The sequence below is a fragment of the Hemicordylus capensis genome, chromosome 7 (assembly GCF_027244095.1).
Source record: "Hemicordylus capensis ecotype Gifberg chromosome 7, rHemCap1.1.pri, whole genome shotgun sequence".
In the NCBI taxonomy this organism is placed as follows: domain Eukaryota; kingdom Metazoa; phylum Chordata; class Lepidosauria; order Squamata; family Cordylidae; genus Hemicordylus; species Hemicordylus capensis.
In genome coordinates this window covers 16823803-16850493 of record NC_069663.1, presented here as the reverse complement: position 1 = coordinate 16850493, position 26691 = coordinate 16823803, and the positions used below count along the sequence as shown (strand labels likewise).

At 46.9% G+C, this 26691-nt stretch overlaps 1 protein-coding gene across 7 annotated transcripts in view; it reads right to left on the bottom strand.

The window, feature by feature from the left end:
- The window catches only part of HIVEP3 (HIVEP zinc finger 3), a 268460-nt gene that overhangs the window by 22830 nt on the left and 218939 nt on the right, over positions 1 to 26691 (bottom strand). For all 7 annotated transcript variants that reach the window (XM_053267805.1, XM_053267803.1, XM_053267809.1 and 4 more), the window contains one exon: positions 3444 to 3619. In XM_053267805.1, coding sequence (XP_053123780.1) covers positions 3444 to 3619 — 176 coding nt within the window. The remainder of the gene's footprint in view (positions 1 to 3443; positions 3620 to 26691) is intronic.

Here is a 26691-nt window from a genome sequence, read left to right as displayed (position 1 = left end):
TGGGTTCTTCCCGGAGCAGTCTGGCCACAGACCCATTGCAGCAGTAGCAGAAACAGTCCACTACCCGAAAAGAAGAGGGGGCCCAGAAACAACAGCATGCCAGAGACAGCCCAACACCCTTTTAATTGGAGATGCCACAGATGGAATCTGGGCCCTTGGGCATGCTTTACCACGGAGCTCTGGATCATCAGAACTAGAAATGGGTAGGACCTAGAAGAAGACTTCCGCAAAGAAGACTTCTATAAATCCATGCACCCAAATCGTACATTATTTCCATCCGCCCAGCTGAATTTCACTCAGAAAAGGGAGAATGACACAGAGGAACCTTGAGGTCTTTCTCATATTATATTTATTATCATTATTATTATTATTTACATTTTATATCCCACTCTTCCTCCAAGGAGCCCAGAGCAGTGTACTGCAAACTTAAGTTTTTCCTAGAACCTAGAGGCTTCTGCTGAATCCCAGCACAAGAGGAATCTGAGGAACATGCCCCTGGTTCCTCTTAGCTTCTCCACCCTACCTACTGAAAACCCACTCCAATTCCACCTAAGGCATAACTTCAAAATCTGGCCAACTTCCACTTGCAGTGGAATTTGGTGGCAACACAGAGAAAGCCTGAAGAATAAATGCACTCATTCCATTCACTGGGAAATGTTGAGGAATTATGACGAAAAGGAAGGATGGAGCATTTCAACAGAACTTGCACAGAAGTCCCCAGGGGATTGAGATCGATACGATCAGCACACGTCGCTTATTCTTATTTATTTATCTGATTGCTATATTGCCCTTCCAAAAATGGCTCAGGGTGGTTTACACAGAGAAATAACAAATAAATAAGAAGGATAAATAAATAAAAAATAAATAACTTGAATTTATGCTCTTTCAAAGAAAAATTGAGAGCATTTCTGGTTGTGCAACAGCAAAATCAGAGTTGTTAGACTCAAATGTTCAAGATAAGGAACCTTTAGAGCCAAACTGGAGTGCCATTAGCTATGCCATTAGTGTGCTTGCTTTTACTTGCGTAAGTATTGCATATGAGGTGTGTGGTCTTGGATCAGGACCATAGCAGGGAGTATATCCTACCCTAAAGTCCGTAAGCCAGGCCCACAAATTTTGGCTAGCAGTACCATTTCAGGGGACAAATGCTCACAAAAATGCCCTTAAAAACTTAAAATTTGTAACATTTAAATGTGGTTTTAGCCTGATCTTTTAACAGTTATAATATTTATATTGTTTTATATTGTATTGTAAAACTAATATTGTATTCATTTTCTGAGCCACTCTCAGCAGTAGTGTTCTGAAATAAATATTTCAGTATAAATATTTCCAATCAATCAATATTTCATATTTATTACGTATTTACGGATATAAATATTTCCAATAAATAAATAAGCAAGCATCGTTTTTGGCAACATCTATCCCGCTGATACCAACAGACTTTTGTGTATTACCACTTTTTCTTTATCCTTACGCCCAAAATGACTTGGGTAAAATTGCATTCATTTTTGCACAGAGGAAAGAGCTAAGGTCAAGATTAGGGTGACAACAAATAAATTGTTGTGCTCTCTCTATGGAGTAATCTTGGGAGGACATTCCTGCGAATTTTCATTTCCATTCCTCTGAAAACATAAATGACATTTTATAGTGGTGTTTGTTTGAAAAACTTTTTTACAGTCAAGATCAAAGAAAATCACAATATACATGTCTCTAATACACTAAATAGTGGCAATACTACTGCAATGCCCCTGCATCATCAATGACTATACAAGAGGACCTCGATATTTGTGGAGGTTCCGTTCCCTGCAATGACCACAGATACAAAAAATGCGAATAGTGAATCATTGGGGCAATGGGATTGCAGGGGTTAAGTTCCCAGAGGCCCAAAAATTGCCCCCCAAATGCCAAAAAGGGGGTTTAAAGGGGGAAATAAAGTACCCTACCATGCTCCACGGGCCTCCAGGATTCTAGCAATGCCCCCACTGAAGTCAGAAATCACCCGGGCTTTTTGGCTTTGGGGGTGATTTTTAACATTTTTTCTCAAGGAAATGAGGCCATAAAATTTAAATCCTGCACTATAAATGGCAGCTGGAAATGCGGCCATCCCTGACCCACAGGTTTAACTCATTTGCCAGATTTTAAACCACATATACTAAGGTCAGTGTCCATTACCCGACCACGGGTGCACAAATCCGCGGATGCTGGATCCATGAATATTGAGGTTCTCCTGTATACCCTACAAGCTGTCATTTCAGGTCTTAGCCAACTGCTTCCTGATGCTACATGCAATAGCACAAAATCTTGCCACTTTACGGTGGGCATTGGAGTCAGAAAGGAGGAGAGTTATATACAAGTCCTAAAACCTTCTGGAAAATCTTTTAAAATTGGATGTATAAGTGCAGCACAAATATTCAGTGCTGCACTTCTAAAACACCATTGCACATCTGGCCACTGGAGGCTGGATGGTCAGGACAATAAAAGCATGAGGACACACTGAAAGGTGAAAGTCTTGCAATGCTAACGCCACACTTCCATCTCTGGGGGTGCAAACCTTGTCAAAAACCACAATGAGAAATCATCTCCCCAGATGGTACTGACCAGCTGGCTTAAGTTAGCTATTAACTACTAGATTAAGTCCTCCATGCATGCTACTTACAGAAGGAAAAACAAACACACACCAAAACTGTCGGTACAACTAACACCACCTAGTTTGATCCCTAAACTTACACAATGGTTTGATCAGGTTTCACCACCTCTTCCTTTTTGGACCTTGAGGCTACAATCCTATCATGCATGTATCTGTCAGAAGGACTGGAAACATCCTTTGTCTAACTAAATGAAAAGTAGGTGTTGCTAAACCTCCTGGAACTTGAAGCTTAAGGTGGAAATCAACATTCCCAAGAACTGGCAACCGGGCAGGCTTTGGATTGAAAAACTGTTTCATTTGGGGAAAGGCATAACCTTTGCAGGCAGGGCAGGGCAAGGCAAGGGTAAAAAGAAACACCATATATATTAGCGTTGAGAGCACTAGCATGGTAGGCTGGACACACATTCCACAGCCTATGGAGACCTCTTTGGAAACCCCATGTAAAAGGAACTTTCCCCACCCACCCAAGTGTCATTTGGCTGGTTGTTCACTGGTTGAAAATGCTTTTGGCCACAATTAAAGGTCCCAAACCTATTTTGCAGTTAAAAGCGCTGCCACGCTTCATATCCCTGCAGGCAAACTCAAAGAGAAGTTTGCCACTCTTTGTGACAAATCAGCAGATTTGGGTTTTGCTCGGGCACACCTCATCCAATTCCAGCCAATTTAGAGAGTTGGCATCCTAGCCACATTCTTTCTTTTTTTAAAAATGCTTTTCTCTTCCACTAGTGCCCTCAAGAGAACTCAACTAGCAAGCCAATGCACTAGGAATAGGAGCGTGGAGCTGACCATCGCTTACCTTTGGTTTTAAAAGCAAAGTTACAGTACTTGCAGACATATGGCCTGACGTCTGTGTGCGTGCGAATGTGTTTCTTCAGCATGCTGGGCTTCTTGCAGCGAATTCCACACTCCTCACATACATACTTCCCTCGTCCACGGCCTCGCACATACACATACTCTTCGTTTGATTTGTACCTATGAGCAACAGGGTGTCATGGTGACAGAAATAAAAGATTCCCACCTCAAAGTAGTAACAAAGTTGCCTTAAAAACATGACAGAATGTGTGGAGCTCCTCTTTACACCAGGGCTCCTTCCTTCCTTTCAGTGGAGTCAACCCACATGCATGGTCCTTTCTTTCCATATTTGAGAGCTGGTGCGATGTAGTAGTGAGAATGCTGGACTAGAACTGGGTTCACATCCCTGCTCAGCCACAAAGCTCATTGACTGACTTTGAGACACTCCCTAAGGCTGTTCACACAATCATTAAGGGGATATGACAAGCATCCTTCCCAGCTTTAGGAGCTGTGTAGACTCCCAGTTTTGAATCGTGTGCGACTAGGTAGGAGGAACGAGGAGTGATCATGTGTGAGAGGGGAGCTGGGTAGGTCAGCACCATCCTACCTACCTCCCATACCTAGAATTTTAACAAGGTGAAAACCATCTTACCCAGCTCTTCTCTCACATGTGATCACTCCCCCCTCCTCTTGCCTAGTGGTTTGTTCGCACAGAATTCAAAATTCAATTCACACACCTCCCGAAGCTGGGACAGACACTTGTCCCACCCAGTTTTCAGCCATGTGCACTGGCTATCTCTCAGTCTTGTCTATCCCTCAGGGTGGTTGCAAGGATAAAACGGGCAGATGGAGATCATGACCACTGCCCTAAGCTCTTTGGAGGAAGGGTGGATTGAACAGAGAGAGAGAGAGAGAGAGAGAGAAAATATGCAGACAGTGTTTCCCACTGGAATGAACAAGAAATTCTAGGCAAGCAAGGGAGAAACAGATCTCTAGATCTCACTCATACATTGCCTCTCATCTTCCCATCAAGGATATGAACACCCCCATTTCCGATTTTCTTTAGCCACTACGCAAGATGAATTCTTCCTGCTCGACAACCAAATCATCTTCTAATCGCACCTAAACATTGCAAACATCAGTTCTGGCCAGAAATTTCAAGCAGAGTATAGTGGGAGAAAGACTGCTCAGAAGCCTAAATCCCATCAATGCAAAGGACAAAAAGCACCATTCATGTATGCACCTTAACGCTACCAGCTGTAACAAAAAAAGAGACAGTTGTGGCAGCTTGTGTAAGTTAGTGACAATCACCGGAGCAATTGCTTCCTACAATCTTCCTGTATTCAAAGTCCGGTGGAAACGATCACTTGGGTCTTAATGAATGTAAAAAATGTCCCCAGTCACCACATTAGGCCAAGATTTGAGAAGTGTCCAGAGTTTGTGGCCTTCTTGGCTTTGAGGCCCAAACGTAAAACATTTGACAGAGGATATACATCCCGGGAAACTGCTCAAGTATTTTCTAAAGGAAAAAAGGGGAAGGGACATTCAGTGACAAAATGGAAACACCCAGAAGTATGAGATGAAAAATACTGACAAATAGAGAGGGCTGTTCTCACAACCCTAAAGAGGGTCGGAGGACTGCCCAGACTGGGTAAGAGAGCTGTGTGCGCACTCGATTGGTGGTTGTGTCTTTGCAAAGATCAAAGTAGGAGGAAGAGAGAGTCACTGTGTGGGAGGGCAGCTTGATCTAGTGTAAGACAGCTTTTCATCATAAGAACATATAAGAACAGTCCTGCTGGATCAGGCCCAAGGCCTATCTAGTCCAGCATCCTGTTTCACACAGTGGCCCCCCAGATGCTGCTGGAAGCCTACAGGCAGAAGTTGAGAGCGTGCCCCCTCTCCTGCTGTTACTCCCCTGCAACTGGTTCTCAGAGGGATCTTGCCTCTGAGGCTGGAGGTGGCCTATAGCCCTCAGACTAGTAGCCATTGATAGACCTATCCATGAATTTATCTAAACCCCTCTTAAAGCCACTCAAGCTGTTGGCTGTCAGCCCACCTTGTGGCAGAGAATTCCACAGTTTGATTATACGTTGTGTGAAAAAGTACTTCCTTTTGTCGGTCCTAAATTTCTTGGCAATCCATTTTTTGGGATTGCTAATGTTATGCAAGAGGGAGAAACATTTCTATCAACTTTCTCCACAACAGGCATGATTCATCCACCCTCAATAAAATGCTGGGGACAGAATGTGGGTTGCCCATGTCTGTCCTACCCACACAATGACACAATCCCACACGAATACTCTCCCCCACCCTCCTCCCTTAAACTTTGAAAAGATCACCAATCGAGGGCACAATATATTTATTTAATGAATCTCTCGCTTAGGGCTGTCACCGCATTTAAAAAAAAATACTTAGTCCACAAATCATTTGAGTTTAAAGACTTTTCTGCAAATTTCAATGGGGGAAAAATAGGCACGGTTGACATGACTGCATAAAAGGGCTGGCTTAATTTCTGGTACAAATCAAAATGGATCAATTCGCTGCAATTAAATAAGATTGAATAAATATTTAATATTGGCAGATAAACAGAAAATGAGAGAACTCAATCTCCCGATTTAATATAAAACAAATATTTCAGTGCGGAGAGATGGAGAGGGAGAAGGAGAGAGAGAGGTAAATAGGTTCCATCGTTGCCATGAAACTGCCAATTACACAGTTAGAGCTGTCTTACCAAAATGTTACTTGGAGATTTGAGCCAAAATGCACACAGACACACCCCATTTTGCATTTGTGGGTGGTAAAGTTACTGCAGGCAGTGTGGCACTGCTCCTGGCAGCCATCCCATGAACATAAGAAAAGTCTTGCTGGATTAGATCCAAGGCCCAACTAGTCCGGCTTCCTGATTCCCACAGCAGCCCACCAGATGCCTCTGGGAAGCCCACAGGCAAGAGATGAAGGCATAGGAAGGCAAGAAGCGAGAGATGAAGGCATATATGTCCCTATATCGGGCAGCAGCGATATAGGAAGATGCTGAAAGGCATCATCTCATACTGCACAGGAGGAGGCAATGGTCAACCCCTCCTGTATTCTACCAAAGACAACCACAGGGCTCTGTGGGCGCCAGGAGTCGACACCGACTTGACGGCCCACTTTACCTACCACCACCAGGAATGGGGCTTGCATGCCTTTGTGAGGCCTGCTGGCCTTCATGGCCCCTACCATCCATCTGGCAGCCTGCTTTTGCCATCACCAGCCTGCTTCTCTTGGTGGGCTGTGACACAGCCTAAAAATGTGATAGTGCTTGCATGCGCCAGGATCGGCCTGGCAGGGAGGGAAGCGGGATGGGAGGCCAGGTGGGGTGTGAGCAAATGGTGAGGGGGGCGGCAGCAGCTGCGATATGACCCATATCTCATCCCAGGGCCACCCTCACTGTCGCTATGCCACTGCCACAAACACACAGAAACGCCAGCCTCCACCTCCTCCTGGCCCAGCACACACCTCCCTCCCTCTCTCCTGCCAGGCAAGTAATTAAAAGGGGAAGGAAGCAGAAGTGGAAATGATGCAAGGACAACTGAATTAAAGAAATGCTTGTCTCCTTTACTCCGAGGGAGGCTGCGGACAGACAAGAAATCAGACAGCCAAACTGCCTTCTACCGAGGCAGACCATTGGTCCATCAAGGAAACCTCCTATGGCCCTTGCTGCATTCCCGTGCCTGTCCCCTTTTCATTACTAGCCTGGAGGGAGTGAGATTGGAGGGGGGGTGTAGCAGTCTAAGAGACAGTAGCAGCAGACTGTCTCAGGGCACCACTTTGCTCATCAGTGGCTGTGTCAACACTCGGCAAAGGGCTGCTTCAATGACCATGGGCACTGAAGAGTAGAGGGAGCCGGTGAGGCAATGGCGGGCATCTTGCCGCCTTGCTGTTGCCCCCAAAGTCTGCCACTTGAGGAGACTGCCTCCCCTTGCCTCAGGAAAGGGCCGCCTCAGAGCAAGCTGCTCCCTCTCAGTCTCAGCTCCCTAGCTGCAACATGGGATAATACTACTCACCTGCCTTACACGGTTGTAAGGTTTGCAACTCTTTGGACACTCAAAGGCGCTATACAAATGCTCGGTATTGTTAGTCAGTCTGGTTTTACCCATCTTTCCTGGAGTGTACCCTCTATAGCAAAAGGTCACACAGAACTTTTACTGCAGTACATGTTGGCTGTATAGAGGAGGGGAAAGTTGTCACTGAAAGGCAAGGCAGTGGTTGCTTAGCAATTTCCTACCACTTTTATCTGTATTTAAAGCAAAGGAAGCTCAGGGGGGGAAGGGGGGAGCTGTGTTTTCCTCTAGGATCATGAAAAATGGCAGTATGTTGGGGTAATACCCCTGCTAACTGGGCAAAGAGGCACCTTTGAACGTGGTGGTTTTCTTAATTTAGCAGGGGGAGAGTAACTGGCCCTATCCACGCTCAGCACAGCATTCCTCCAGTGACTGTTGCTGGTGTCTACCTTGTGTTTCTTTTTAGATTGTGAGCCCTTTGGAGACAGGGTTCCATCTTATTTATTTATCATTTCTCGGTGTAAACGGCCCTGAGCCATTTTTTGGAAGGGCAATATAGAAATCGAATGAATGAATGAATGACATCTGAAAAAGAGTCACATAGAAAGCTGCCTCAGACCCTTCGCCCATCTAGCTCACTATTGTCTACACCAGGGATTCACCATTCTGTAGGTGTCCATTTGGGCAACCAAGTTCTGAGTTTCAACCCTGCCAGATACCTAAACCAGATAAATGTGCCAAAATACCACAGAGCTCTGACACAGGCAGGACGTAATGCCTTGCAATCAGCAGTCCTGGAAGGGAGATATCAAAAAATCCTCTACGTAGAATGTACTTGTCTCTGCAAATCGGGAGATATACATTGTATACATATAACCCCTTTTATTAATTGCCATCCAGGTTGTACACACTCTTTATCTTGATTATCTTTTAAATGACCAGAGTGACCTGGGATCCTATAATGTGGCTAAGTTCCGTTTGATAGCCAGTAAAACCTGCCAGGAGTTCGTTAAGAATCATTTGTAACTGATCTGTGTGCTTAAGTAGGTGCTTAACCTCTGTATCATAAATCTGTAGGTTATGTAGGTTTTTGTTAGACTTCTGTTTGTAAACTGTGCTGCTCTGTGATCACAATAAAGGAATTGAATTGGGTCCCCAGATGTGATTGGACTTAGGAACATAGGAAGCTGCCATATACCGAGTCAGACCATTGGTCTATCAAGCTCAGTATTGTCTTCACAGACTGGCAGTGGGTTCTCCAAGGTTGAAGGCAGGAATTTCTCTCAGCCCTATCTTGGAGATGCAGACAGGTAGGGAACATGGAACCTAGATGCTCTTCCCAGAGCTGCTCCATCCCCTGAGGGGAATATCTTACAGTGCTCACACTTCTAGTCTCCCTTTCATATGCAACCAGGGTGGACCCTGCTTAGTAAAGGGGACAATCCATGCTTTCTATCACAAGACTCTTAAGGAGAGGAGAGCTGGTCTTGTGGTAGCAAGCAAGACTTGTCCCCTTAGCTAAGCAGGGTCCACCCTGGTTACATATGAAAGGGAGACTAGAAGTGTGAGCACTGTAAGATATTCCTCTCAGGGGATGGAGCAGCTCTGGGAAGAGCATCCAGGTTCCATGTTCCCTACCTGGCCGCATCTCCAAGATAGGGCTGAGAGAAATTCCTGCCTGCAACCTTGGAGAAGCCGCTGCCACTCTGTGAAGACAATACTGAGCTTGATAGACAAGTGGTTTTACTCATATGGCAGCTTCCTATGTTCCTAAGACCAGATCTCCTCAGATGGAGCTGTCTGAGTCAGACCATCGGCTCATCTGACCCAGCCATCTCTACAGCAGCTGGAAGGTCTCTGGCAGAGGCTTTTCTCGTTGCCTGCTACCTGACTCTTTTTGCTGAAGATGCCGGGGTCTGAACCTGGGTTCTTGGCCATGCAAACCTGTGCTGTACCATTCAGCTATGGCTCTTCCCAAGAGGCTTCATGTTTTCAAATGAGGGTCATCATCCATTTCAAGCTAAAGTATGTCTGGCCTCTCTCAGCGACATCAAAACGTACAATGTGTCAATGAATGATGCATGCATATTTGGACCCGAGAAGGGGCATAGTCACAACTGAATGGTGGGTGGGCGGGGGGAAACACACAAATATCCTTGGGCCCTTGAGGGAGGGGTGATTGGCCTTGTGGTGGCAAGCATGAACTGTCTCCTTTGCTAAGCAGGGTCCATCCTGGTCGCAAAGGAATGGAAACTACATATGAGCACCGTTAAGATATACGCCTTAGGGCAGTGGTTCCCAAACTGGGAGGTTCCAGATGTTGTTGAACTACAGCTCCCATCATCCCCAGCAACAATAAGTTGTAGTTGGGGCTGATGGGAGTTGTAGTTCAGCAACATCTGGAGGCTCCCAGTTTTGGAACCACTGCCTTAGGGGATGGAGCTGCTCTGGGAAGAGCACCTGCCTGCTTGCATGCAGGAAGTTCCAAGTTCCTTCCCTGGCAGATCTCCCAGATAGGGCTGAGAGAGACTCCTGCCTGCAACTTTGGAGAAGCTGCTGCCAGTCTGGGTAGACAGTACTGAGCTAGATGTGCTGACTCGGTATATGGCAGCTTCCTATGTCTCTCCCATGGGTGGGATAGCAATAGCACTTACATTTATATACCGCTCTATAGCTGGAAGCTCTCTAAGCGGTTTACAATGATTTAGCATATTGCCCCCCAACATTCTGGGTACTCATTTTACCGACCTTGGAAGGATGGAAGGCTGAGTCAACCTTGAGCCCCTGGTCAGGATCGAACTTGTAACCTTCAACCTTGAGCCCCTGGTCAGGATCGAACTTGTAACCTTCTGGTTACAGGGCGGCAGTTTTTACCACTGCGCCACCAGGGGCTCTAGGGAAGTGTTGTATTCTCCTTGTCCTAGCAAGTATGAATTGTCCCCTTTCCTAAGCAGGGTCTGCCCTGGGCTGCATTTGAATGGGAGACTACAACTGTGTGGACACTGCAAGACCCATGGGGCCAAGGTCCCGGATTCCCTCCCTGGCAACAAAGCAAAGGCTGAGAGAGACTACAGCCTGTAACCTTAGAGTAGCTGCTGCCGGTCTGGGTAGACAATGCTGAGCTAGATGGACCAAGGGTCTGACTCCGTAAAAGGCTGCTTCCTATGTTCCTTTGGGTGACGGCTTGCTCTTTGCTCTCCCTCTTGTGCCTCTCTGGAAAAGAAGGTGGGGGAGAGGGAGGAGTGTTCCCTGTACGAGGGATTCCCAGAGGTTGTTGACTACAAATCCCATCATCCCCAGCTGCATTGACCTTGGGATTCTGGGAGTTGTAGTCAACAACCTCTGGGAATCCCTGTTGTAGGGAACCCTTGTAGGCACCACCCACCTTCACTTTTGTCCCAGGGCCCACTTCTGCCTTGCTACGCCGCTGACCTGAGACCTGCAACTCTCCAAGCTTGCTTAAGTGCCGTCTCTCATTATTATCTTGATCTTAGCTTTGAGAATTTTTTTAAAAAACCACCACCTTAGAATATAGCTGACAATACAGCCGCTGATCCGACGGAGCTTGCACATGGCAGCTTAAGCCGTTTGCACAGAGAGGGAAAGGAAAATACTGTAGCAGATCGAACCTCGCGCCCCATGACCCTTCCTCAACAACCGAGTGGTGGGATTCCAGCTGAAGGAAACACTGGCTCCACACGGCTGGCGGACTGGGCCTGGGAACTGCGCAAGCAATTCCCCATCCAGTTAAGCATACGCCTCTGGAAGCCTGCTTCTGTGCAGGGGCAGCTCTGAGCTAAATCAGCACATGATTATTTTATGTACTCCAAGACCCAACGGACAGGCCCTTGATTAATCACATCAATCCTCGTAGCCAACTGCAATCAGGCTTTAAGTCAGTCTAACTGGATTTGCATGCATCCTTCTCTCCTCATCCTCGCCTCTCACGTCTCTCCCTCTGTTGTTTCCCTGCTGTCTGTTCTCCGTGACGTCATCACCAATTCAGAAGAGCACGCGCTCTCCATGGCAGCCCCGTTAGCCACGCCTACTCGGACAGCCACACCCATAGCCACACCCACCCCGGCTGGCCACACCTCCCACTCAGGCAGATGCAATAATTCAGGGAGGTCTGTTCCTAATCTTACAGAGATCAAACTTCATGTGGTTTTTCTGGCCCGAAGAGCAGCCTGGATTGTCAACCACAAAGAGCGGAGGAGACTCCTTGTAACAGAAGCCAGGAAGGATGGTAATAAAATCAACTGTAGTCTGATATTCAGTTATATAACAAACTGTTGGAAAAGCAAGAGCAGGAGATCATTTCCATTTTTAAAGCAAAGGGCTTTGTGTCCCTGCTAAGACCTTGGAGAGGTGAAAAAGTACCGGAACGGTGTCCCTGCAGCATGACACCACTGTCTATTTTAGATTGTAAGCTCCTTGAGAGCAGGGACCTGTAATATGTCAGAGGTGGGCACACTTCAGGTTTGCAGGATCGCCTTTATTTTTTACTGGAACCCTGACGTCTCCCACCAGAACTAGGTTTAAAATAGGGGTCAGGGCAGAGCCAGAGACAAAGTGGCAGCCCAATTTTGTGTCGTATGAAGCAAAAAACTACAATGGCCTTTTGTATCTTTTGTGTGTATACACAGTGTGTAAGTGAAGAAATGTGATCATGATAGGAAGTTCATTGGGGGAAAAATACTGATGCTTTAAAGTAGGCCTCTGCTGGCATAGAGAAAACTAGTTTCCCTTTAAGTGCTAGGAATAACGTCAATGCCAGCCTTGACAGAAAGAAGAGGAATGGACCTGGATGACTGGACCTTTCTTCCCGCTACCAAGTGGAACCTGTCTAGCATTTCAGACCACTCATTTCATTAGTCCGCTGGCGAGCTGATGGCTTAAAACTCTGCCCTCTGCATTTCCTTAATTCGAACCAGGTGGATCTCCACACACCAAACCCCAAAGGTTTACCTAAGCTCCCCACTGGAATCTGTCACTCACGTAGTGCTCCGCGGTGCAAATCTGAGCAGGTCATATGCATGCAGACAGGGAACTCCAGGGCCAGGAAATCTCGCCAGACTGTCTGTTCCCAGATGCTACACCCACGTGTGAGATCAGAGCCGCAAGCAGCTGGGAAACTTGACAGAACAGGAGTGGAATTCCTCCCAGAGCTTACGCGCTCTCGGGGCAGGAATGCTGAGTGAGCATGAAGGTGAGAACCGACTCCTGGGTCAGAAACGGAAAATGCTGTTTGGGTCTGGCCAGCCCCCCAACCCCTTGAGATCTGAGTGGGGCTGTGAAATTGGAACTTGGACGCTTTCCCCCTGAGCTTTAGGGAGAGGGCTCACAGAGGAAGACTCTCCCAAGTAAAGCAACTGGGGAAAGCATTGCTTCTCCCAGAGAAACCGCAGAGATTTCTAGCTGAATTCAACACCCATGGTTCCCTATAAGAACGTTCCAGCTGGATCAGGCCCAAGTCCTATCTTTTCCAGCATCCCGTTCCCCACCTGATGCCTCCAGGAAGCCACCAAGCAGGAGAGGAAGGCATGTCCTCTTTTCTGCTGCTGCTCCTCTGCAACTGGTATTTGGAGGCATCCTGCCTCTGGACCTAGAAGCAGCCTATGGCAGGGGTTCCCAACTCCGATGTTGCTGAACTACAACTCCCATCACCCCCAACGTATTGTGGTGGGGCTGATGGGAGTTGTAGTTCAGCAACATCTGGGAAGACTGCAGGTTGGGTATCCCTAGCCAATTGCCATCTGGACTAGTAGCGTTTGATAGACTTCTCCTCCATGAATTTGTCTATAATCATTTCGACATATGGACATAGAAAGCGGCCTTATACCAAGTCAGATCATCGGTCCATGTAAGTCAGGCCTGCTCAACTTTGGCCCCCCAGCTGTTTTTGGACAACTCTCATAATCCCCAGAGACCAATTGCCAGGGATTATTTTATTTGTTTGTTTGTTTATTACATGTATATCCCGCTCTTCCTCCAAGGAGCCCAGAGCGGTGTACATAGTTAAGTTTCTCCTCACATCAACCCTGTGAAGTAGGTTAGGCCAAGAGAGAAGTGACTGGCCCAGAGTCACCCAGCCAGTATCTTAGCTGAATGGGGATTTGAACTCAGGTCTCCCCAGTCCTAGTCCAGCACTCTAACCATTACACCATGCTGGCTCCCTGGGAGTTGTAGGCCAACATTTGCAGGAGGGCCAAGTTGAGCAGCCCTGAACCAGGTCAATATTGCCTACACAGTCTAGTAGTAGCTCTCCAAGGTTTCAGGCAGGAGTCTTTCCCAGCTCTATCTTTCCCAGGGATATTAAATTGTAGCAGCGGATGCTGGGTTTCAGTTCAGCAACATCTGGAGGAAACCGGGTTAGGAACCACTTCCCTAAGGGGTATATCGCACACATTTAGCCACCTATCCAAATGCAAGCCAGGATGGACCCTGCTCAGCAAAGGGGACAATTCGCACTCACTACCACAAGACCACAGCCACCTAATGGCACAGCAGGGAAATGGCTTGACTAGCAAGCCAGAGGTTACCAGTTCGAAACCCCACTGGTATGTTTCCCAGACTAGGGGAAATCCCTATATCGGGCAGCAGCGATATAGGAAGATGCTGAAAGGCATCATCTAAGACTGCGCGGGAGGAGGCAATGGGAAACCCCTCCTGTATTCTACCAAAGACAACCACAGGGCTCTGTGGGCACCAGGAGTTGAAATCGACTCGACGGCACACTTTACTGCAAGACCAGCTCTCCTCTGCTCAGAAGAGCAGGCTAGAGTTCGGTCCTTCGTTCTGGCTTTTCATGGATTTCACTGGCACAAGATGCCCTTCTCAGTCTGGTTGCTATTCAGGGAGGCATCTGTGTTTGTTCTTGAGAATGCTTTTTACTTTCTTGTCCTAAAGCGTTACTTGCTGTTACAGCGCCACCTAGGGTTAGGACACAAGCAAAGCAAGACCACAGCATGAACAGGTGAGATGTATTTATTTATTAATATCCCATCCTTCCTCCAAGGAAGTCAAAGTGGCTAACCATCAAAGCCAAAAGGTCACGTTAGTGGATGGAGAAAATTGCTGCACCATATTAAACTCCCCTGCCCTGGAAAATACATCACCCCGGATCCAATGAACAAAGAGTAAATTAAATAAAAGATGGTGTGCCAAGGGGCTCTTCCAGGCAAGTATTTCTTAGGTTATGGCCTTAATAGAGGAGATGTTCACCTGCCGCTCAAGGATAATAGCGGTATAATGGCATCTTTCCATGCTCCAGATATTTGCCCCTATAGTGTATGTCGTGGCGCACTTTCTGGTCTTTGGGGTCTAGCTGCTGTACAAGGAGGAGAGCTGGTCTTGTGGTAGCAAGCATGACTTGTCCCCTTAGCTAAGCAGGGTCCATCCTGGTTGCATATGAAAGGGAGACTAGAAGTGTGAGCACTGGAAGATATTCCCCTTAGGGGATGGAGCCGCTCTGGGAACAGCAGAAGGTTTCAAGTTCCCTCCCTGGCTTCTCCAAGATAGGGCTGAGAGAGATTGCTGCCTGCAACCTTGGAGAAGCCGCTGCCAGTCTGTGTAGACAATACTGAGCTAGATAGACCAATGGTCTGACTCAGTATATGGCAGCTTCCTATGTTCCTAAACACCTTCCAGAATGGAACGGCCACCTGCTTTGAGGCCTGGATAGTACATGTTGATCAGCAAGAGATTTGGAGGCTGGATGGGTGAAGCTGGTGTCAGGAGATTAACACAGGTAGCCTTTTCTTTCTTTTAAGCTAGTGAAGTTGCAGAGGCATACGGATTTATTGAGCCCACAGGCCTAGTTGTATTATCAAGTGAACATAGGAACAGTCTTGCTGGGTCAGGCCCAGTATCCTGTTTCCCACAGTGGCCCAGCAAATGCCTCTGGGGAGCCCACAAGCAAGAGCTGAGGGCCTGCCCCCTCTCCTGCTGTTGCTCCCCCACAGCCAGTATTCAGAGGTATCCTGGCTCTGAGCCTGGGAGGTGGCCTATAGCCATCAAGACTAGTCGTCATTGATAGACACATCATTTCTCATAGGAAGAACATAGGAAGCTGCCATATACTGAATCAGAGCATTGGTCCATCTAGCTCAGTATTGTCTTCACAGACCAGCAGCGGCTTCTTCAAGGTTGCAGGCAGGAATCTCTCTCAGCCCTATCTTGAAGAAGCCAGAGAGGAAACTTGTGCTTGCTACCACAAGACCAGCTCTCCTCTCCTCCAAGACCAGCTCTCCTTCTCCCCAAAGTCCTCCTCCAAGTAGTTTGCCCCCCCCCCATTTCTGTTTCAGATATCTAACATAAGGGACACAGCTCACCCACCCATAAATGCCCTTGCCCCCTTCTACATAAGCCTTGGTGGATCAGGCCCAAGGCCCATCTATTCCAGCAACCTGCTTCACACAGTGGCCACAGGCAAGAGGTGGATGAGGGTGTGCCCCACCACACGCACACACACCCTCCGTTGCCCCCTGCCCTGCAATTGAGATTCAGAGACATCTTGCCTCCAAGGCTGGCCTATATTCATTCATTCATTCATTTGATTTCTATACTGCCCTTCCGAAATGGCTCAGGGCGGTTTACATAGATAGATAGATAGATAGATAGATAGATAGATAGATAGATAGATAGGATGGATCCCTGTCCCCAAAAGGGCCCACACTCTAAAAAGAAACATCAGATAGACAACAGCAACAGTCACTGGAGGTACTGTGCTGGGGGTGGATAGGGCCAGTTACTCTCCCCCTGCTAAATAAAAGAGAATCACCACGTTAAAAGGTTCCTCTTTGCCAAGCTAGCAGGGGTTAACTATAGCCCCCAGATTAGTAGCCATTGATAGACCTGTCTGTCCCCCCACCCTTAAGCCCCCCCCCCCATGCCACTCCTGTCCAGCTCAGAATGGAAAAATAGGGAGAGGAGCAGGGAAGGTGAAGTACAAACAGAATCAAGGTGGGGAACCTTGAGGAAGGGGTCAGTGGTAAAGCTCCTTTGTGCATGCAGAAGGTTCCAGGTCCAACCCCCAGCATTTCCAGGGAGAGCTGGGAAGGACCCCTGCAGTGTTCCCTTGAACAGAGATTCCCAGACGTTGTTGACTACAACTCCCAGAATCCCCAAGCAAAAGCCATTGCAGCTGAGGATTCTGGGAGTTGTAGCCAACAACATCTGGAAATCCCTGTTAGAGGGAACACTGGACCTCCTGCTTGAAGCCCTGGGGAGCCACTGCCCATCAGAGTAGATCATACTGAGCTAGATGGACCAAGGGTCTGACTCAACATAAGCTAGCTGCTTTTATAAGCTAGAGCAGGGTTTCTCAATGTGTGGGTCCCCAGATGTTATCGGACTTCAACTCCCATAATCCCCAGCCCCAGTGGCCTTTGGTTGGGAATTATGGGAGCTGAAGTCCAATTACATCTGGGAACCCCCACGTTGAGAATCCCTGAGCTAGGGGGTTGAAAACAGACACATGCGCTTGTTTATTTGCCTTCAATGCACCCAGTGAAGAAGTCTTTCCCAAAACATATTTGGACAACTTTGCAAGATTATATCAAACGCCAGTCTTATGTTAGGCATTTAAAGGGTGTGTTTTCCTCTGTCGTTTTTATCTTGACTCAATACAAACATGGCTACCACCAATGTGCCTGCTTGTGGAGGCGGTGTGAGCAATTCAGTTTTGCTCGCTATAAACTCTAGCAGGGGTGCTTCCAGGGTTGAGCACTCCTGCTTTAAATGCTCACCATGTCCCTAAAGTCCTCTCATCCGCAGCACAGAAGAGATGAGGAATCAGTGCAGGCAGAGCATGGATGGACTATATGAGCGCATTCGGTCCCCCAGACCTGCCCTGTATAGATGCGCTCAGTAAAATAGTTGAACATAGCAAGCTGACTTATACAGAGTCAGACTGTTGGTCCATCTAGCTCAGTACTGTCTACACTGACTGGCAGCAGCTTCTCCAAGGTTTCCATCAGGAGTCTTTCCCGGCCCTACCCAGAGATGCCAAGGATTGAACCTGGGATCTTCTGCACACCAGCAAATGCTCTTCCACTGAGCTACAGCCCCATCCCCAAAGAGAATCTCTTACAGCAGACAGTGCTGGCCTGCAGTCACCCATCCAAATGCAAACCGGGGTGGGCCCTGCTTAGCAAAAAACAATCCACGCCGGCTACTCTTAAGACCCGTTCTCTCCTGAGAAAGATCCTTCTGGGATCTAAGACAACAAAGGGATGTGCAACTTTATGACAGCCCAATATAGTTCTCCCAACTGGGTTCCTTGTACATTCACTAACAGCAGCCACAGAAGACCGTCAGCTGCTTGGAAGGGATTTGCCTCGACAGAACCATCTGCAGTCTAGCCAGCAGCCATATGAATGCCGCTACAGTTCATGAACCAGATTTGCAATTCCAGATGTGGCCCTTCATGTTAGCAGTTTTTGGCAGCTCCAGTGGCAAAGCTCCACCGGGACGGCCAATGAGGAACCCACTGAGAGCGTACTGCTCCTGACCTCTTGCATCATTCCAGGTCTGCCAGGGAGACGGAGGACTGCCACCCCAAACAAGGCACGCACTTGAAATCCAAAGACATTTTAAACATCACTGCTATTACCAAGGCCAGCAACGGGGAGGTTGTCTTTCCCCAGACATATTTCAGTCCTTTGCACTAGGTACAATCACGATAAAAGGAAATAATGGCTCTCCAAAACATTAATATAAAACAGGGCTGCACAATTTCAGTCCTCTGGTTGTTTATGGACTTCAGCTCCCATGGTCTCCAGCCACAGCGGTCAATAGTCAGGAATTATGGGAGCTGCAGTTCAACATCTGCAGAAGGGCCAAAGCTGTGCGGGCCCTGCCTGAAGTGAATGTCTTCATGTGTTCCTCCCCATGTGACAGCCGTGGAAGTCACACTAACATGGCAGCTCAGTTCAGACACCCCACCAAACCATGGCTTGTGCTAACCCTGGTTTAGACCCCAAACCAAGGTTTGGGATCCGAACATGCCAAACCACCCAGGCCAACCATGGTTTAGAGCCGCTTACTTTCATTTTCCCTCCACAGAGTTTTATACATTCAGGCCTGTCCCTATGACACAGCAGCCTCTGGAGGCAAAATGCTGGCTGCAGCTACAGTTTGTCAAGTCAGATGTGATGCCAAACCATCATTGCTATGAGCTATGGCCTGTGAACCATTATTTCACATAATGGTCATTCCAGTTTGCCAGCTGATAAAAATTCCTATAAACCAGGGGAAGCAGCTAAGATTCAGCAGAAACCCTTGCCTTGCCTGTGTGGTCCTCCCCAACTCCCTGCTACAAAGCTGTTTTTCACTTGGTGTGGCGATGAGACCAGAAGCAACCTCCTGTTGGGATAAACAGCTGGGGAGCTGGTCTTGTGGTAGCAAGCATGAATTGTCCCCTTTGCTAAGCAGGGTCCACCTTGGTTTGTATTTGGATGGGGGTCTACCTGTGAGCGCTGTAGGGGATGGGGCTGTAGCTCAGTAGAAGAACATCTGCAGGCTCGTATGCAGAAGGTCCCAGGTTCATTCCCTGGTGGCATTTCCAGCTAGGGAGCAGAGAGACTTCTGCCTGAAGCCTTAGAGAGCTGCTGCCAGTCAGAGTTGACAATACTGAGCTAGATGGGCCAATGCTTTGACTCGGTAGAAGGCAGCTTCCTGTGTTCCTGTGAAACTCCACACTGTGGGGGCATGTAGGGGGTAAAAATGGGGAAAGGTTCAGAATCTACTCCTGCCCTGCACTGGACTTTAAATCCCCCTACTATACTTTATCAGCATTTGACTCAATCTGGATTCTAACACCTAAATTCTGCAGCTCTAGTGCTTGGTTTGTCCCTGAGCAAGATCAGTGCACCAAACTCAAACATGATGTTTGCACAGAGAGGCACTCTTGGTGGTCTTCCCACCATGCTGAAACTGCCAGTCATTCAATTGGGTTGATATCTGCCCTGGGCTCAGTCTTTCAAGCAACTCAGCAAAAGTTACTAGCCCACAAAGCCCCCAATATTTTCCAGAGAGGAACCCATAAGCAGAAAGCTAGGATCTTGTTCGCCGATGCATCTGAGAAATGTTAACAGACTCTGTGAATGTTTCCACATGGAGGTGTTCACATGATCCCTTTCCAAAACATCAATCCAGGAGTGCAAAGCTTGACATTAGACGTGGCCCGTGGAAGCTGGAAATCCATCTCCCCGCTTGTCCGACATGGATGTGAAATCAATACAACTGAGCTGAAGATGAGAGGCAGAATCGCTTGGCTTATTGCAACCCATGAAACCACATAATTCCAGCCATTAAATAGTTTGTTTAAATAAGGATGTCAAGAAACTCATAAACCTTGAAAAACCACTGGTTCTGCGCCCTGATGCAAAACATCTGCAAGCAATCTCTCCAATTCGAAAAGCTAGCTACTGCTTTTTGAACCAGAGATCGCAACATGAATCCGTTTGCGAATATGAAAGGCATGGGGGGGAGAGAGACACGGAAACCTTCCCAGCCAGCTTAGGAAGCTTCCATATACTGAGTCAGACCCTTGGGCCATCTAGTTTAGTATTGTCTACTCTGATTGGCAGCAGCTCTCCAGGGCAGGAGTCTTTCCCAGCCCTATCTGGAGATGCTGCTAAGGAGTGAACCTAGGACCTTCTGCATGCAAAGCAGATGCTCCACCACTGAGTTGGGGGCCTCATTCCCAAAGGGGATTAGCAGACAGTGCTCATGCGTAGTCACCCATCCAAATGCAAACCAAGGCAAAACCTGCTTAGCAGAGGACAATTCTTGCCCGCTGACTTGACTAGAAAGCCAGAGGTCACCGGTTCGAGTCACCGCTGGTATGTTTCCCAGACTATGGGAAACAACTATAATGGGCAGCAGCGATATAGGAAGATGCTGAAAGGCATCTGCATGCTTGCATGCAGAAGGTTCCATGTTCTCTCCCTGGCAGCATCCTGGCAGGACTCTGAATCTTTCTCTGTAACTGAATGGTGGGGAAAGATTCGGGAGGTGGTTCAAATGACAAAAACAGAATTTATAAGCTTGAAAGAAGGGAGACAAATAAGATCATCTTTTTGTGATCAGTGGGGTCCACTTTTGGAATTTTGGAAGATAAAATTTGATATGGATTTTAATTTTTATACTACGCTAGTATTATGAATGTAATTTCCAGGTGGTTATGTGGATATGATTGTTTAGAAAACATGCTGTATCTTTTTTTTTTTTTTTGAGTATTTTTGTATTGATTTTTTAAAGGATATGTTTAGGATTTAATTGCAATGTTTCCCAAGAGTAAATTACTTTGGATTTTTATAATCAGCATTAGTCTCCCCTTCCCTTTTTCCCATTCCCTGAATTATTCCTTACCAGTCACCGCAAGGATTGTCTCTCCGAATCAGTAAAGCAAAAAAAGGCCTCTCATCCCAATGCCTGCCTGGCCTTCAGAGGCTTCCTGCTCATACGGAGGCCTTATTATTCCAGACACTTGGCGTCTATTGAACAGACTTGGAATTAGATACCATCTATCAAGTCTGCAAATCTAGAATCATAAAGACAGTGGGATATTCTCAGGCATACCTAAACGGCTAAATCAGAAAACTTTTCAAGCTATCATTGTGTGTGTGTGTGTGTGTGTGTGTGTGTGTGTGTGTGTGTGTGTGTGTGTGTGACCTAGAGTAAAATGAGCAAGCAAGACCTAGAGGAGTCTATTATTATTTTTTGTTAAGATAGAAAGAATGGTGGCCTTGCATTAATGAAGAACATAGAGATAGGAGTAGGGACAAAGATCAAGGTAGGAGGAGGGGAGAGTAATCATGTGGAAGCCAGGTAGGGCAGCTTTTCGTCCATACTCGATACAATCCTGGGGACAGAATGTGGGTTGCCCACACCCATCCACCCAGGTCCCTCTCTCAGACAATCAGTCTCCCCTCTTCCTACCTTGATTCGCTCCTCGTACTCCATCACACTTTTTAGAAAGCTTGTTAAATCTTGGCTTTTTATCCTGTTTTATAATAAAACAACATGATTGTTTTATTGCTGCTTCTGTGTGTTTTTATTCATGTAGTTTTTTATGTTTGTATTTTATATAGTTTAAATCAGATTTGTTGTCATACTTTTAGCTTAATACTTTTAACTGCCATTTTTATTATATGTTTTTTAACTTTTGTAAACCACCTTGGGATTGTTTTTAATGAAAGGCAGTATATAAATTTAACAATCAATCAATCAATCAAATCTTTGCAAAGATATGACTGCCAATCAGGAGCACACGGGGCTCTCCTGGCTGGGAACTCCGCCAACCCAATTTTTGACTGAGAACGGCTCAAATATATACGACGCTGTAGCTATAGGGAAAGGATTGGGGCAGGGGAGGAGGGAAGAAAGCCCCGGCTATCTGAGCAAAGAGGTGCCATTTTGAAGTGGTGATTCTCTTTATTGAACAGGGGGAGAGCAACTGGCCCTATCCATCCCCAGCACAGCATCCCTCCAGTGGCTGTTGCTAGTGTCTATCCTAGGTTTCTTTTTTAGATTGGGAGCCCTTTGGGGATAGGGAGCCATTTTATTTATTTACATCTGTGTCAACCGCTTTGGGAACTTTTGTTGAAAAGTGGTATGTCAATATTTGTCGTATTAGCATAAGCTGTCATATTTGTATAAGTGTGCGCTCTTCTTCAGAGGCAAATGTATTCTTCTTCTCTTACTGGAAATGTATATCTTGCACCAGCAGATTAATTTCCAGTAGGAGAAGAAGAACATAGTTGCCTCTGAAGAAGAGCACACACTCAGAATACAGCAGGCCTTGCAGAATAAAGTCGTCAGCAAGTTATTCAGCACCTTTGAGTTTCGCTTCCCTCCTTTCTTTCTTAGTTTTCTGGTTCTGCGTCATTTCCGCCTCAGTCTTTTCCCTTTAAGGGTTAGCTCCCGCTCCCGATGATCCAAAAAAGAGCCCCACCACATCATTGCTTTTTGAAAAAGCAGAGAGCCTGCGATGTCTGTCTTGGCATTTGTCATCCGCTCCAAAGTACTTTGGATGGGATCCAAAGAGAGTTAGTCATGGCCAAGCACCACTGAAAGAAGACAAGTTTAGTGGTGACTAACTGAAGTCCCTTCAATGTCAAGGGGACTTAGTCATGTCTTGCTGTCTTTTTCTCAAGGCTCCTATTGCTTCTTTCTGGGTGTTTCCATTGTCACTGCAGGACATGGGGCCTTAACTCAAGGCTAGAGTTCATGCTTTGCATGAAGAAGAGAGGTGTAGCAAGGCTGGAGTGGGCCTTGGGGGGAAATGTGAAGATGGGCCCCTGCCTGTGGCTTCATCTTCGGAGAAGCAGGAGGGGGAAAGGGAACAGCAAGCTGTCCGCCTAGCCGGGTTGGGGCTCCCTCAGGGACCCAGGGACATTCCCCCGCCTCTGTCCAATGATAGCTGCACCCCTGATGCAGAAGGTCGTCTTCTGGGAAGAGAGCTGTTCTTGTGGGAGCAAGCATGAATTATCCCCTTTGCTAAGCAGGGTCTGCCCGCATTTGCATTTGAATGGGAGACAGCATGTGTGAGCACTGTACAATATTCCCCTTAGGGGATGGGGCTGCTCTGGGAAGAGCATCTGAATGCTTGCATGCAGAAGGGTCCACATTCCCTCCCTGGAGGTTTTACAAACAGAGCTTCTCCTGCCCCGCCCTGAATCCACTCCTGATTGGAGTGTGCCAGTCCACATATTTTCTAGATTTAACCTGACCTCCCTGCGGGCTATCAGGGACCAGGACAAACAGGGCTTTGTTTTTCTCCAAAGGGAGGCTGTGAATTCTGGCTTAGCCTGAGTTATGTCCAGGGGTAAAAAACTCCTCTATTTCCAGCAGCTTTTGAAAAAAACTCTGAGGCTTTTTCCGAAGGTGTTGATGGAGGTGCTGATGGCTATGCAAATGGTCTATCTAATCTCTCCAATTAAAATGCTTCTAATCTCTTGTGAAGCAGATTCGTTCTTCAGATACCCCGAGGCATAGAACCATGTGTGAAAAACCTCCTGGCATCTCTGACAGGGCTGGGAAAAACTCCTGCCTGTGACCTTGAAGAAGCTGCTGCCAGTCTGGGTAGACAATACTGAGCTAGATGGACCAATGGTCTGACTCGGTATAAGGCAGCTTCCTATGTTCCCGTGTTCCTATGACACATGCTGATACAGTAGCGGCTTGCACGTATCTTCTGTTTCTGGTGGGAGAATCACCTTTATGTTTTGTAGCAGAGAACATCTATCTGGAGCACTTAAAGAAATGCACATTCCAGGATCAAATGAGACAAATGCTCATTAAACTCACAGATCACTCATGTCCAGTTGCCTGCATAGAGCTGACAGATTTCCATTCTCACTTATTTCCGTTGCTCACGGATGTCAAGGACAACCAAGACATTTTATGGCCAAAAAAGTATATTGTAACAGGCTGTGCGTCTAATTTTATGCAGCCTGCTCCGTGTTCTGCTATTTTTATTAGGAACAAAAAGTTCCATCTAATCAGCTTTTGAAAAGACAAGAGAGCTTAATTGTATAGGTCAACCTATTGCTGGCTTACCCAGACCTATTGTTATACAAGCATGCAACTTTTCGCCGCATTCTATCCGATAAACCAAGAGCAAAAAAAAATCTTAAGCAGTTCAGGCATCAACTATTTTGTTTTACCCAACTGGCCTCAACTATCAACATTCTAGCTATTTACTATCCTCAGCTTAAGGGGATATCTATGTACATTTGTATAAAAAGAAGCATTTTTGTTTAAGGCAAGCAAACAGTCTGTCCTTAACATATTCAGCATTTGTTGCTGAACAACATTGGCAGGAAGTATTATTTCATCGGATCATAGCAGTATGGAGCTACACCACCTCGTATCAATACACTTGCACCAGCTTGTATGGTCAGAGGCGCTCTTACCCCTGGATGTCCGGGCCGAAGTCCAGGGCCTCCAAATCCTCTTTAGCCTGTCCCGGGTGGTGTGGTTGCCATGCTGCACCACCAGCCCACACGGTACCGGGGGGCCGAGACAGAGGGGGGAGTGTGGAAAGAAATATGTGGGAGGGGGATATGTTAAGTTGCGTGTCTATACCTGTTTTCTGTTCTTACATTCTTGTGAATTCAGTTGCGGTTTGTGCCCTCAAGAAGCCACGTGTTAAAAATAGTGTGTGTGTGTGTGTGTGTAGTGGGATGGTGTTCAACTTGCAAAAGGGAGTGCGGGCTCCAAAGGCCTTTAGGTCCAGGTTCCAAAATTACCTAGGTGCACCTCTGGTCACAGTTCAGAGCCATCCTTGGCAAACCCATCATACAAGCCCTTCTCAGACCATAGCCCAGTTCAGAAGTTACCAAGAACAGGGCGGAACACACTTACAGCATTGAAGGCGGGTCAGAGGTCCCGCCCTGGCACACTGCTCACCCCCAGTACTGTGCTGCTCGGAGGAACACAGGAAGCTGCCTTCTACGGGGTCAAAGCAATGGTCCATCTAGCTCAGTACTGTCTACACAGTCTGGATTCAGGTAAATACGGTACTTACAATGGGGGGGAAATTATAATACATGAAGCCAAACTGTGCATTTAGTGCAGGGCTGCACAGCTTGCACTTGTCCCCTACTAACTGAGGAAAGAGACACCTTTTTGAAATGGCGATTCTCTTTATTGAGCAGCGGTGAGAGCAACTGGCCCTATCCATCCCCGGCACAGCATCCCTCCAGCGGCTGTTGCTGGTGTGTTATTTTATTCATTTATTCATTCATTCATATCTAGGTAAACCACTTTGGGGACTTTTGTTGAAAAGCAGTATATAACACTATTCATCATAGCAGATGTTGGAATAAACTTCCATCTCCTATTGGACACAGTAGCAGAGGATTATGGGAGTTGTAGTCCAAAAACAGCTGGCGAGGGCTGAAGTTGTGCAGCCCTGATTTAGCATAGTGTGTCGTCCCACCCAAAGCCTCTACATCAGTGATTCTCAAACTTGGGTCCTCAGGTGTTATTGGACTTCAGCTCCCATAATCCCCAACCAAAGGCCACTGAGGCTGGGGATTATGGGAGTTGAAGTCCAATAACACCTGAAGACCCAAGTTTGAGAATCCCTGCTCTACATTCACCAAGGAACGGGATCTCTGCACTGGGGTTAGCTGTGCAACCTTCATCATCTTCACTGAGAATCACAATCCAATGTGCCTGAAACCCAAAATGGGTGACTACACGTTGCCTTTATCCCTTTCTCCACTGCCAAGCAGTCAGATCCAGAACCCACAACTTCAAGGTCACGTCCAGCTGAAAAACTAATATTTCAACTTAAACGGGGTTGTGGACTGCGCCAATAAGCTTTGCAGGTTGAACGTCCCCGGTGTTTGAAGTGGCTGGCCATTATCTCATCGTTACTGTAATATTGCCAAATTGTTTAACCTACGAAGCATCTCCAAGCTCTTTTTACGGGAGCTGTCAGTCGTGAGCCATTACTCAATGCATGCAATATAAATCCTTTTCTATGACGGAAACGCATACACATCTGGATAAGAAATTTGAAAGTTGAAATCTTGGGGTGGTTGATTTTTTTTTGGCAGAGTGGAAGATTGCAAAGAGTTTCCAAGGAAACAAAAATCAAAAGGGAAACTCAAATAAAGGGATTCTTCCAAAAGCAACAAACAGAGAGAGAGAGACCCGTCCTCACACAAAAGGACACAAGCATTGTGTTACGAGGTTCCAGTACTTGGGTCCTTGCTGTGTTTGTAACAAACATTAAAGGCTCCAATCCTGTCTTCGTTTTCTCAGGCACAGCTCCCACGGAAATCAGCAGGGGGAAGGTCCCTTCCCATTCTGTGGAGAAAGTTTGATTTTCCACCCCCACCAGTCATTAACCTGGAGATAAGTATAGGACCTCTTCAGATAGGCAAGAGACTGAATTTTGAATGGTGAACCCAAACGTGCTCTTGTGAGAACTTTAGGCTCAAAATATAGGGGCGGGCCGGGGGGGGGGCGAGGGAGGCATCTCAACTTTCTCTACCGCCCGCCAGCTCGCCTGATGGTGCTCTGCCTGTGATGACATAGTGTCCATCCCAAAGGACACTGGGAGAAACATAGCAGCCACATGCCAGCCAGCCATGGGCTACTGCTTCTGGTAAGATCTTTCACAGCCCCCTTCAAATTACCAAAACGCTCTCCGCCATTTTGCAACCTGCAGCAAAACAGGAGGGA